The sequence below is a fragment of the Lytechinus variegatus genome, chromosome 13 (genome assembly GCF_018143015.1).
Source record: "Lytechinus variegatus isolate NC3 chromosome 13, Lvar_3.0, whole genome shotgun sequence".
Classification (NCBI taxonomy): Eukaryota; Metazoa; Echinodermata; class Echinoidea; order Temnopleuroida; family Toxopneustidae; genus Lytechinus; species Lytechinus variegatus.
The window spans coordinates 16310094-16322962 of record NC_054752.1 but is presented as its reverse complement, the minus strand read 5'-3'; the positions used below and the strand labels follow the sequence as shown (position 1 = coordinate 16322962).

Here is a 12869-nt window from a genome sequence, read left to right as displayed (position 1 = left end):
GCTTTTACAAAATTCTATATAACTCTTCAGATAGTCCGTTGACCCCCAAATTTTCTTTTATATTCGGATAGAATAGGACTTGTAGATGTGATTTCATGTCACATTTGACAATAAATTTTATCATAACGTCATCAAATTTGCGTCAGAACTAAAATTTTCCATTTTTGTTTTATGACGTTTTATTAATTTTGGAAATATGACTATAACTCCGTAATCATTGGTCGTTTTTAAGCCTGGTTTTCTACATATTGTAGCTGGTTTTATATTCTTCCAAATTATTTTACAATCTTATCATTTTAAGCAAGAGATCATCATAAATATTAACAATGTATAGAAGTATAATTTATGATATAACTTTCACCTTAAAAATTCAATTTGAGGTTATATTTTATCGTTGCCTTGCAAGTGTATGGCAGTTACTATGGTCTGATGGTTAGTGCATCTGCCTTGTAATGCGAGGGTCCCTGGATCGAAACCCATCAGCATCTATTATTTTTTTTTATTAAATTTTGTCTCATTTTGCGTGTAACCCCTATAAGCCAGTTTGGGGTTCATTCTGCAAATGATAAGAAAAAGTTCATTGGTACTAAAGTGACATGATTGTTTTATATTTAATGAGATATTAGTAACAACCTTGATGTCTTGATTATTCTTTTAGAATGCGATTCAATACATGCAAAAAAAACAACAATGCGTGTACTAGCAACTGGTATTTCAGAGTTGGCTATGTATTGTTATAAGAACACGGCTAACGCTGCACTCCAGAAAGAAATGCAACAAATGCCTCCGTCAGTGTTCATTGCTTTGCTATTCTATTCACCTGGTCTATGCAATTGCTCCAACCTGCTCTGTAAGGCATGCTTGTATAATATCTTGCAATGAAATCTACATATCGTCATGTAAGAAATTAAATGTCATTTAGTCATTACTGCTCATGAGGCAACTAAATACTGGTCAATGCATACTGGTTTAATTTTTTTCAAAACTGGATTCTAGAATCTTGCTTTCGTCAACACTATGCTCACTATTTCGTGTTATTACTTGCTAAATTGGAATTGACATTCTTTAGAAAAACAAGATTTATAAAACCTTTTATTTTAATGTCTTTCAACAGTATTTAACAGGTCCTTTCATTGATAAAACTACGTTTATTGTGATATTCATATTGATCTGCATTGAAATGATGATCATGATTAAAAAAATAGATCGTGATCATGAGATTCACAGACAGATCACCTAATTCGTCCGTAAGACGAATTAAAATTCTAGTTTATTTTTCTTTTTCCACCCTTTTCTTGTTCCACCAAAATCATCAAAACTAATCAATCAATTTTCATCAAAATGTTATCAATTATGGACAGTTATCATACGATGTGTACGAAACAAGTTCAACGTCAAATGGTCATCGTGACGTCATCTACGCGCCATTTTGTAAAATCACATTATCAATCATATCTTCATTATCAGTCATCAAAAGTTAACAATATTAACATGAAATCAACTTCAGATCAAGGGTCAACTGTCCATGTCATCAAAGGTCATTTTACAGGTCACGACGCGCATGTACGCGCGCGTCAAAATTTTAAAATGCTCAAAATCACTTTTTGATCAAAGTAGAGTACGAATCAGGTCATTCTAAGCATTTCAGAAATTTGCGCGCTCACAGGTTTTCGCGCGCGTTTACGCGCGTAACGTCCTTACGCAAAGTACAACTGCACTTTATTTTACATCAATGCATTCTTTATAAAATTTCCAATAATTTGATACCTTAACCGACCTTCTACGACCAGTAATGAAGGAATGCGCCTCCGTCAAAGTTTGAATTACGCGCGCAAGCGCGCGTTCACAATAGGCCAAAAATGTGCAAAAACATGCTTTTACAAAATTCTATATAACTCTTCAGATAGTCCGTTGACCCCCAAATTTTCTTTTACATTCGGATAGAGTAGGACTTCTAGATGTGATTTCATGTCACATTTGACAATACATTTTATCATAACGTCTTCAAATTGGCGTCAAAACTAAAATTTTCAATTTTTGTTTCATGTCGTTTTAATAATTTTGCAAATATGACTATAACTCCGTAATCATTGGTCGTTTTTCGCCCGGTTTTCGACATATTGTAGTTAATTATATATTCTTCCAAATTATGTTACATTTGTATCATTTTGAGCAGGAGATCATCATAAATATTAACAATGTATAGAAGTATAATTTATGATATAACTTTCACCTTAAAAATTCAATTTGAGGTTATATTTTATCGTTGCCTTGCAAGTGTATGGCAGTTACTATGGTCTGATGGTTAGTGCATCTGCCTTGTAATGCGAGGGTCCCTGGATCGAAACCCATCAGCATCTATTTTTTTTAATTAAATTTTGTCTCATTTTGCGTGTAACCCCTATAAGCCAGTTTGGGGTTCATTCTGCAAATGATAAGAAAAAGTTCATTGGTACTAAAGTGACATGATTGTTTTATATTTAATGAGATATTAGTAACAACCTTGATGTCTTGATTATTCTTTTACATTGTGCGATTCAATACATGCAAAAAAACAACAATGCGTGTACTAGCAACTGGTATTTCAGAGTTGGCTATGTATTGTTATAAGAACACGGCTAACGCTGCACTCCAGAAAGAAATGCAACAAATGCCTCCGTCAGTGTTCATTGCTTTGCTATTCTATTCACCTGGTCTATGCAATTGCTCCAACCTGCTATGTAAGGCATGCTTGTATAATATCTTGCAATGAAATCTACGTATCGTCATGTAAGAAATTAAATGTCATTTAGTCATTACTGCTCATGAGGCAACTAAATACTGGTCAATGCATACTGGTTTAATTTTTTTTTTTCAAAACTGGATTCTAGAATCTTGCTTTCGTCAACACTATGCTCACTATTTCGTGTTATTACTTGCTAAATTGGAATTGACATTCTTTACAAAAACAAGATTTATCAAACCTTTTATTTTAATGTCTTTCTACAGTATTTAACAGGTCCTTTCATTGATAAAACTACGTTTATTGTGATGATATTCATATTGATCTGCATTGAAATGATGATCATGATTAAAAAAATAGATCGTGATCGTGATCATGAGATTCACAGACAGATCACCTAATTCGTCCGTAAGACGAATTAAAATTCTAGTTCATTTTTAATTAATGTTTTTCTTTATATTTTTCGGGCCACCAAACTTTATTAGTGGGCCACCAAAAAAAATTATTTGAAGGTTTTGGTGGCCCGAACGGGCCACCACCAAAAAAAGTTAATGTGGAGCCTTGGGTAAATGATATGTTAAATGTTCATTGGTAATTATTTAGCATGCAAGAAAGGTTCACCAGTCATTCTTACAATCACCCTAAACTTAAGAACAGCTTTATGAAACGGCCCCCTGATTTTCGTAGGTGTTGATTAATTGATTAATTGATTAATTCTAAGGAATGATCGAATCGCTCATAAAGCGTGGCCATCTACATTTAGCCACGGAAATAATAGTTAGCTAGCGCGCGGAATCTCAGTTCAAGGGATTTCGAGGAGGGAAAAAATGACCTCTGACGTTATTAAAGAGAAGTTCTCCGGTTTGCTTTCATGCTGGCTGTTTCACCGGCAAAGTTCTCCACCTCTAGAGGTGGAGAAGTTCGCCGGCGAAGTTCTCTTGTATACCTTTCATACTGGAAACTTTCCCCTTCGCTAGTGTACTTTGCCGGGGAAAAGCGCAATATGAAAGGGGTATAAGTTCCTACAGGGTCACCGGTCTTTTGTTAAGTCTGTCACTCGGAACTTACAAACAGCATTATGACACACCCATTAGGCATATACATGTAACAGGTTGTGACTAACTTTAAAGATAAATACCAGTTGTGGTATAACAATCTCAAAATGAGTTCGAACAGAATACAATGAAATTACCATCAAAGTGTTTGTATACATGTATCAATAAAAAATATGTGCAACATAGCTCAGGAAGAAAATGCATCATAATTGCTGAGAAATAAGCACATTAAGCACGGAATTCCATCAAATTTTCCGAAGCAATATTAATACACTGTCCCACATATGCTTTTCTGTGGTGTTGATCATCAGACTTATCGATTATGAGCTAAGATTTCATGATTTTACAACGATAATTTTACATTTATGTACCAGATTTCGATGTATGATAATATTCTGAGTTTTTCTAACAAACATGAAATAATTGTTGAAGCAGTACCGTCCTTTCCCTTTACAGGATGATCTAGATAGGTAAATCATGATCACACAGCATCACCCAGTATCTGCGACTCCAAACATTTGTATTCTACCAGCAACTTCTTTTGAGGATGGCATTTGTTTCTTTGAGGGTATCATAAAAAGAGACCAATCATGTGTACTGAATCTGGGTCACAGGTGATTAAAACAGGATATTAAAAAAGGCAGCCATACTTTCTTACAGTCAGGCCATCCCCATCATGAAATTGACCTGAATTTAAGTACAGAAAATAAAAAACTTGCATAATAGTGACAACTTGTATAATAGTGAAAATTTTATAAAAATCGTATGCAACATATTGAAGAAGTTAATGACTATTTCAATTTCTTTTTTTTGGGGGGGGAGGGGTTATAAAAGAACAATTTATTCATAAAAAGGCAATCCTACTGTCACATCACCCCCATCATGAAATTGAGCTGAATACGTACAGAAAAATACAAAACTTGCATAATAGTGAAAATTTCATCAAAATTGTATGCAACATTTGACGAAGTTAATGACTATTTCATTTTTTTAAAGCGGGGGGGGGGGGGTTATAAAAAAAACAATTTACGCACACCATAAAGGTACAAAAAGAAGAGGGCCGATGCTGGCACACACTCCCTATATCTCTGCACCATGATATCAACAGGCAGAAACATTATGGATTTCAAGAAGTGCATGCGGTCAGGTCCTTCCTCTCCAAAAATTTACAGCTTCAGTCTACATGTAACCACCTCACACACAACAAAACTTGTAAGTTAGAAGTTGGCTTTGAAAGCCTTTCAACGAGTCATGACAAAGCAAACAGGCTTTAATACTGCCCTCCAGGGTGGCAAAATCATGTCCGGTTACACTTCGTAATTCCGAAGGTTCGTAATTCCAAAACACGTAAATTGCCTAAACCTCGATGTTCGTTAATCCGAAAACGAAAAAGGGTTCTTTATTCCGAACATTTGTGGCGTAATTCCGAAGGTTCGTTAATCCGAAAAGGAAATGAGGTTCGTAATTCCGAAGGTTCGTTGATCCGAAAACGAAATGAGGTTCGTAATTCCAAAGGTTCGTTGATCCGAAAACGAAATGAGGTTCGTAATTCTGAAGGTTCGTTTGTCATAATACGAAATGAACAACGAACCTCATTTCGTTTTCGGATAAACGAACCTTATTTCGTTTTCGGATTAACGAACCTTTGGAACAACTAACCTCATTTCGTTTTCATTTTGTCGAACCTTCGGAACAACTAACCATATTTCACTTTCGGATTAGCGAACCTTCGGAATATCCGAACCTCCAGAATAACGAAGCTTTGGAATTACGAATGTATACCATCATGTCCACGTACTTGAAAACCCAGAGAATTCACTGTTCTTAAAATCCTTCCTACAAGCTAATGTTACAGAGGGGAATAATTAAAGGTCAACATTTGGAGCTGACTAGAGTTCTCCAACAGTTTACACCCTAAACTGAGGCAAAAGAGATTCTGAAAAAGCATCTTTACTTTATAAATGATCTGTATACTTCACATATGAAACACATAGATAAGCATCGTGAACATAAGAAAGGATACCAGGTCAGCCACTTAATGTTCCATAATTTATAGGTACCTGTGGGCAATGAGCACATTCAGCCTATAAATCTGATCTCAGCTTCAGTTGTATTAATGAGTTTTTTTCTGCTTGTAACTGGTAAATGGAAGTCCTTCTTTTGAAGAAAGCATGAATGCAGGTAAGCAAGCAACCAGAGGACAGACGGCTTTAAGGTCGTCTCCGAGGGACCTGGTAATGAGGATTAATACCTATACACCAGACGAGTCCAACAAGCTGGAATCGAACCTGGGTCACCAGAATGTGAAACCCTCACTCTACCAATTGTGCTATCGTGCCTTGTAGACATCTCTGAGTAAACTATCAAGTCCCAAAACATTTCCATCATGTGAATCTCGCTGACCGTTTCACACAAACACGTTCTTGTTGGTATGGGCTAGCGGAATCATGGTGTTGGATTGTCACTCATATCAAACGTAGAATTTTTCTAGCATGATTGCCGAGTGAACGAGGTCTATAAAATATGGCCCTGGGGCAATTTCAGGAAGAATCTAAGCTTGTGATACCTTTGCCATCATGGTAACTACCATGGCATCAATGAACACTTTGCCACTCTCCACTCAGGTGTTAAATGGATACCCAAAAGGATGTGAAACCTATGTAGTTTACCTGACAATTGAGTCTTTGAACTCTTGTTGGAATGTTTTGAGGGAGTGGAGAGACTCCGGGAGAGAGCATATTGTATGCAGGCATGCCAGAATCCAATCCGGGATAATATATGTAAAGCATGTCATTCTGATGTACTTAGCGCTACATAAAAGTGTATAATCATTATTATTATTATGATTGAACAGTTGGTCATTGTACACAGGTTCATCAGTGCATGATCCTATGTTCAAGGGGGAAAATGTGGTCTTTATGGGAAAGAGGTATTTCTGTGCAGGAGGTGGCTAAAACATGTTAGCAATAATGGTAAAGTTATCAAACTCTATCGCAACTATTTAAGACGAAAAAGGGTCCAGAAGCCCTTTAAGAGCTTTTAGAGTTCAAGTGCATAAAGTGTGTGCAGAGGCTCATGAAGAGAAAACATTTGGTGTAGCACAACACAACACAGGTTCACAAGGTCATCCAATCCAGAGAGGGTGACAGAAAACACGCTGGCCCTCGTAAGTCATTCCCCGCACCGTGACGTCAAACTGGAAGAGTTTGGAAGAGGACCAAGTCAAGGATTTAAAATACCCCCAGACACCAGCAGTGAAAGAAAAGTGGGTTGACGGTATAGACTGGCCCGGCTGCTAATGGCTTACAATCATGGGATGGCAATTGAACTCACATACGTGAACTTCACCTTTGTGGCTTCGTCAAAGATATTAACCAGATCTTTCTCTTCAATTGTCTTGTGTTTTTTCATCAGTCATATTTTATCTTGATTGAAGGGAAATATTATCCATTGTTATTCTATCCCAGTACATTTCACTTAAAGCCATACTCCAGATATGAGAATACTTCAAAACAAAAATGAATGTGTGTATGATTTTGTTTTCTTTCTCATAACTTAGCAAAGTAAGGTAACTTTTAGAACAAAGCAAAACAATTTTGAGGTACTTTAGCATTCATGTAGCTGTTTGACACATGCGGAGTATCAATTCATACGATAAATACAGAAAACCATCTCCAGGTGGGCTTTCATAAAGCTGTTCCTAACTGACAAGCGACTAAGTACAAATGACTGGTGATCCTTTTTTAGCAACTAAAATCAACACGAATAAAAATCAGGTGGGTGTTTCACAAAGCTGTTCGCAAGCTAAGAGCAACTTTAAGAATGACTGGTGATCCTTTTCTTGTGGTGAATGATATATATTCACCATTAAATGTTCATTGATAACTACCGGTATTTAGAGCGTAAGAAAAGTTCACAAGTTGTTCTTAAGATCACTCTTAACTTACAAACAGCTTTATGAAATACCCACCTGTAGAGAAATAACATGGTCCAACCTCCACAAGTAAATATAAAATATCCAATCATAATCAAGCAATTAATTTAAACTAGACTTCCCTTTCTATCTCTCTACATCTCTTAATCACACTCACCCTGTCTTTCTGTCTCTCTCTCTTCTCTCATTCCACAGCTTTGCATACATGAAGGACAAGGCCATTTTCATTACTCTACCCTGCCATACTGATTTAGTTTTCTTTTAAAAGCAAAATACCTCCCAGCTCTGTAATCACACTTTCGAAGGGTAAATGAAAGCAGTCTACATGTGTAATTCCCATATATATGTTTATGTATCATTTTAATTTGACAGATGATCGGCCCAATCTGGCTGGTATAAGCTAAACAAAAAAGACATAAGACACATAATGTACTCATCGAATAAGAACTGTAAACAGATTTTTTATTTTGGCAGGGTTTGGGGTGCAGTCATTCTACAATGTTTGAGGGGGTAGGGGTTGGGCATGTTGTTCTTCATGTTGGATGATCAAAGAATTTAACATGCATGTACTGTACAAGAGTAGACTGAACAGATAATAAACCATCTTGTTTTCAGGTACAATGCCGCCACTATACACTAAATGCTTTTGTCTGATTTTTCTCAAAGACAAGCCAAAAAATACACTTAGGCCATGATTCTCAACTGGATGCAATTAGAACTTGATGATTTGTTTTTATGTGAAATTACACAGTGTCCATGACTTAAACCTACATGGGTGGAAGAACCATGTATTAAAGTCTGATGCTAAAGTTGAACCCCAAAAGGGCTTACATTAATCATGGACCTCCACCATCATCCAATGCCATGACCTTGCATGTCCTAATGATTCACCTCAATGTCCCTTTCACTGGCCACGGATATGACCATTTTCATTTTTCCTGTACGATACTCTCTAAATGCAAAGGAACTCATCTTGTCCCCAATCACACTCCTTTGGGAATGAGATGAGGGACCAGTCCTGATGGAATGAGTTTCCAAACTTTTAAGAGTGAATTTTTTGCTTTTTTGGAGTGAAAGTGTGCATCTTTTGTAATGATATTTCAGTCATACAAGAGTGATTTTTATCCCTTTTTGAGTAAAAGTGTTTCACTCCAAAAAAGACCAGTCCTGATGGAATAAGATCCTAAACTTTTAAGAGTGAATTTTTAACACTTTTACACTTTCACTCAAAAAGGGGCAAACATCACTCTTGCATGACTGAAATCTCATTACAAAAGAAGCACACTTTCACTCCAAAATAAGGGTACAAATTCACTCTTGAAAGTTTTAAATCTCATTCCATCAGGACTGGTCCTTCATCTCACTCTCAGAGGAATGTGATTAAGGACCAGATTAGCTCCTTTGAATTTTATAGAAATTGGCAAAGCCTTTAAAAAGATATCACTATTCAAGGCGTACAAAGGGTGATTATTTACCATAAAGTTATGCAAGCTATTGGCAAATTTATATAGTACTTGTGAGAGCTTTACCTGGCATGCCTGGGCCCCACGCAGCACCCCTAAACTTTGGGGACGAGTAGTGAAGAGCAGTCTTAGCTGCAGTCATTCCTGATGTTAGTGAGGACGATGGTGTTGGGTTCAACTCAGTGTCTGTGGGCATTCCTGTATTCCGATTCTGATTCATAAAATATCCACAAGATGTTGACACTCGGTTCCGACCACCTATCAGTTTAATAAAGGGTAGATGTGCAGAAGTCCTACAATCACTTTGAAGTGTTATGACTGCACGTACACAGGGATGGGTGAATCACAAGTTTAGTATGGCTCCACCAAAAACCTTCAACTTCTAGAGCTCAATGAAGGCTGGGTCTGTGTTGAATGTGTACCAGGTCATCACCGAGAAAAGCCGATCGACACATCAGACGAGGCAGTAATAATGACACAAAGTAAACATAACAGTCCATCACTCTGCTTTGAAACATGAAAAGATCACAGCAATCGCATCACCGGTATGTGAAAGATCGCAACTTCAAGTGAAAGAAGCTTGCAGTTGCATCCAGGTTTCCATCCCTGATGGAGTCAAATCACAACACAGCTAGAGAGCACTATCATGCATGTTCATGTTCCATGAAGAGATTGTATACCAAACAAATGAATTATGCATGACCCTGTTGATCCTTGGGAATGTAACACAGCCTATATAACATACATATCAACACGAAGTGCCGCACAGGAAGCCTTGCACCTCCTCCCCACACGCAGATCGCGACTATAAATGAGTTAGGTGCTGTCACTGTGATCAGCCTTATAGTTCTGCTCGCTCGGTGACCAGCACAGCACGCACTGCAGACTGTGTACACACACTGGCATGCCAGCATGCATGACCTATCATCGAGGCACACACACACACAGAGGGATGACATACAAAACTTGTACACTCTGACGTCATGGGGCTTGACATCACTCCAGGAAAAAAAAAAACACTCCAAAGTACAATCATAACAAAACAATTGCTTCAGGCATCATGAAAGAGCTTGCAATAGGAAACAAGTCAACAAAACATTTCTTAATTAAAATATGAGAATCGCACTACCTCATTATACTCGTAAATTGTGTTCAAGATCAATCTAGAATGAACGCTACAGGAAATGAAGGAATATCCTTTTCTTATGACTCCTGGTGTACAATGTACTATGACTCTTTTTTTTTACAGCCATGACTGGTTCGTGCTAAGCAGATTCCCTCCAATGCAGATCCCAGAGGATTTGGTATGTTTTGTCTTTAGTCATCATTTCTATTTATAAGTATGAACCAAGACAAATAATGCACTCTCATTAGAAAAGAAATTGGTTTAGTTGTCATCGCAACAATCTGGGTTATTTTCAAGAGAAAACTTTTTTTCAGAAGAAAACTTCATATTCGCTCATAATCCCCACCCCAAATATGTTGTACACTACCTACTCCCCTGAAACACATTACCATATTATTTCTGTGCACATCTGCTCCCCAGTCTAGCCCCGCCCCCTCCCCCAACGCATTTAGTGCCCTGCCATCCCCTGCAGTTACATGTATGCGCTTGTACTGTATTTCACATATTTCATAATTCACTGAATCAAATCATATCAGCAGAAACCGGGGATCTTTCACAAATATTTAAGGGTCAAGTCCACCCCAGAAAAATGTTGATTTGAATAAACAGGCAAAATGCTGAAAATTTCATCAAAATCGGAGGTAAAATAAGAAAGTTATGACACTTTCAAGTTTTGCTTACTTTTCACAAAACAGTGTGATATGCACAACTCAAATGAGAAAGTTGATGATGTCCCTCACTCAATATTTTTGTTTTTTGTTTGAAATATACAATATTTCAGTTCTTTATAGAATTGACAATAAGGACCAAATTACTTGACTGAATCATATAGTATTAAACAATGGTAATTCGACATGTTCAGGGAAGAATCAATTGTTGTTTCATTTGACGAAGATGAGAATCACAGAATATTCTGTTTCATACAATAAAATGCAAAAGAAATATTGGATGACGCCATCTGTCTGCATACCCGCCACGACAAAAACTTGATTTGAATAAAAAGACAAAAATCCAACATGCATAGCACTGAAAATGTCATCAAAATCAGATGTAAGATAAGAAAGTTATAACATTTTAAAGTTTTGCTTGATTTCAAAGAACAGTTATATGCACATCCTGGTCGGTGTGCAAATCGGCAGACTGATGACGTCACCCACTCACTATTTATTTTGTATTTTATAATATAAAATATTCTATTTTTCTCCTCCTTGTCAAGTGAAACAAAGTTTATTTTCGATTTGAACATATGCATTTACCATTATTTTAACAGTTTTCGGTTAAGTTAAGTTGGTCCTTATTGTCAAATCTGTAAAATTTGAGATATTATATTATTCAAACAATTAAAACGAAAGAAATAGTGAGTGATGGGCATCATCGACTCTCTCATTTGCATATCGCTGAGTTGCGCATTTAACTGTTTCGTGAAAAACAAGCAAAACAGAAAAATTTCATAAATTTCTTGTTTTACATCCGATTTCGATAAAAAATTTGCAGCGTTATGTTTGTTTGATATTTCTCTATCGATTCAAATCAACAATTTTCTGAGGTGGACTTGACCTTTAACCGTAAAATAATGTGAAAGGTGAGGATGTATTCATGTTATTAAAAAATGTATTTGGCCATGCGTTTTAAGTTGGGCCCACAAATAGGTGGTATCGTTACATTTGCACGACAAGCACAGTAATAATTAATGGTATAAAACTTGAAATACATGTGCTACATGGGTATATTTGGTATCATATTAAAGGGAATCTTTATACCAATTACTTAAAAGAAAAAGAAATACTTGAGATTACTTCGTTTACCAGTAATTAGCAATTATGTAACATCAATTGGCCATTTTTGCATGGTGGTAGACGAGGGGAGCATGACGAGGGGAGCATAAATTTTAATTTCATTAAGAAACTAAATGTGTAACATCACAGTACTTAAATATGTAATAGTTTTGGGGCTCACTAGCTTATTCTTCAATCATAAGTGGGTCAAATTTTTGACTTTTTCAGTTTAAAGGGTACCTAATTAAGCTAATTAGTATAATTAATTGATGTAAAACATGAAATTAACATGATTGATATTCTGACTGTCTGATGTATAGGAAATGAGGAGAGATAAAATACAGTTGTGGGTTACACCTTGAATAAAATTTAGAAGCTGCATAAATTTCAAATAGAAAAGCACAAACTAATTAAAGGCTTCAGAGATAAATCAATCTATTGTTTTAATAATTATGACCTCATGGTTTCAATATTGACAGCGTAGACTGATAGTGATAACTTTGTGTCAGAATCTTCAGATTACTCTGGTAACATAATAGATATAAATACACCTTTTATGCAATTTTAATTAATGAAAAATTTATAACTTGTCAGTTGTTTTTGTTTACACTAATTTTAAATAAGCTCAAGCAGTAATGAGAACTTTTCATTGTGCATTCACATTTTTCCTATATTTATATGTTAAACCTGACTCTCAGTTGTCAACCTGTGGTCCACCGGTCTTTGAGCCAAGAGGTGACGAATCCCACAATTTGAGTCAAATGAAAATCATTTTTTATTCATAATAACCACAG

The 12869-nt window shown here is 36.3% G+C and overlaps 1 protein-coding gene across 5 annotated transcripts in view; it reads right to left on the bottom strand.

The window, feature by feature from the left end:
• The window catches only part of LOC121426454 (histone deacetylase 4-like), a 64712-nt gene extending 54687 nt beyond the window's left edge, over window positions 1–10025 (bottom strand). For 2 of the 5 annotated variants that reach the window (XM_041622762.1, XM_041622763.1), the window contains exon 1: window positions 9241–10025. In XM_041622762.1, the coding sequence (XP_041478696.1) occupies window positions 9241–9394 (154 nt within the window). In that variant the 5' untranslated portion in view covers window positions 9395–10025. The remainder of the gene's footprint in view (window positions 1–9240) is intronic. The other 3 variants (XM_041622760.1, XM_041622761.1, XM_041622764.1) reach the window with 2 other exon arrangements.
• Window positions 10026–12869: the final 2844 nt, after the last annotated feature.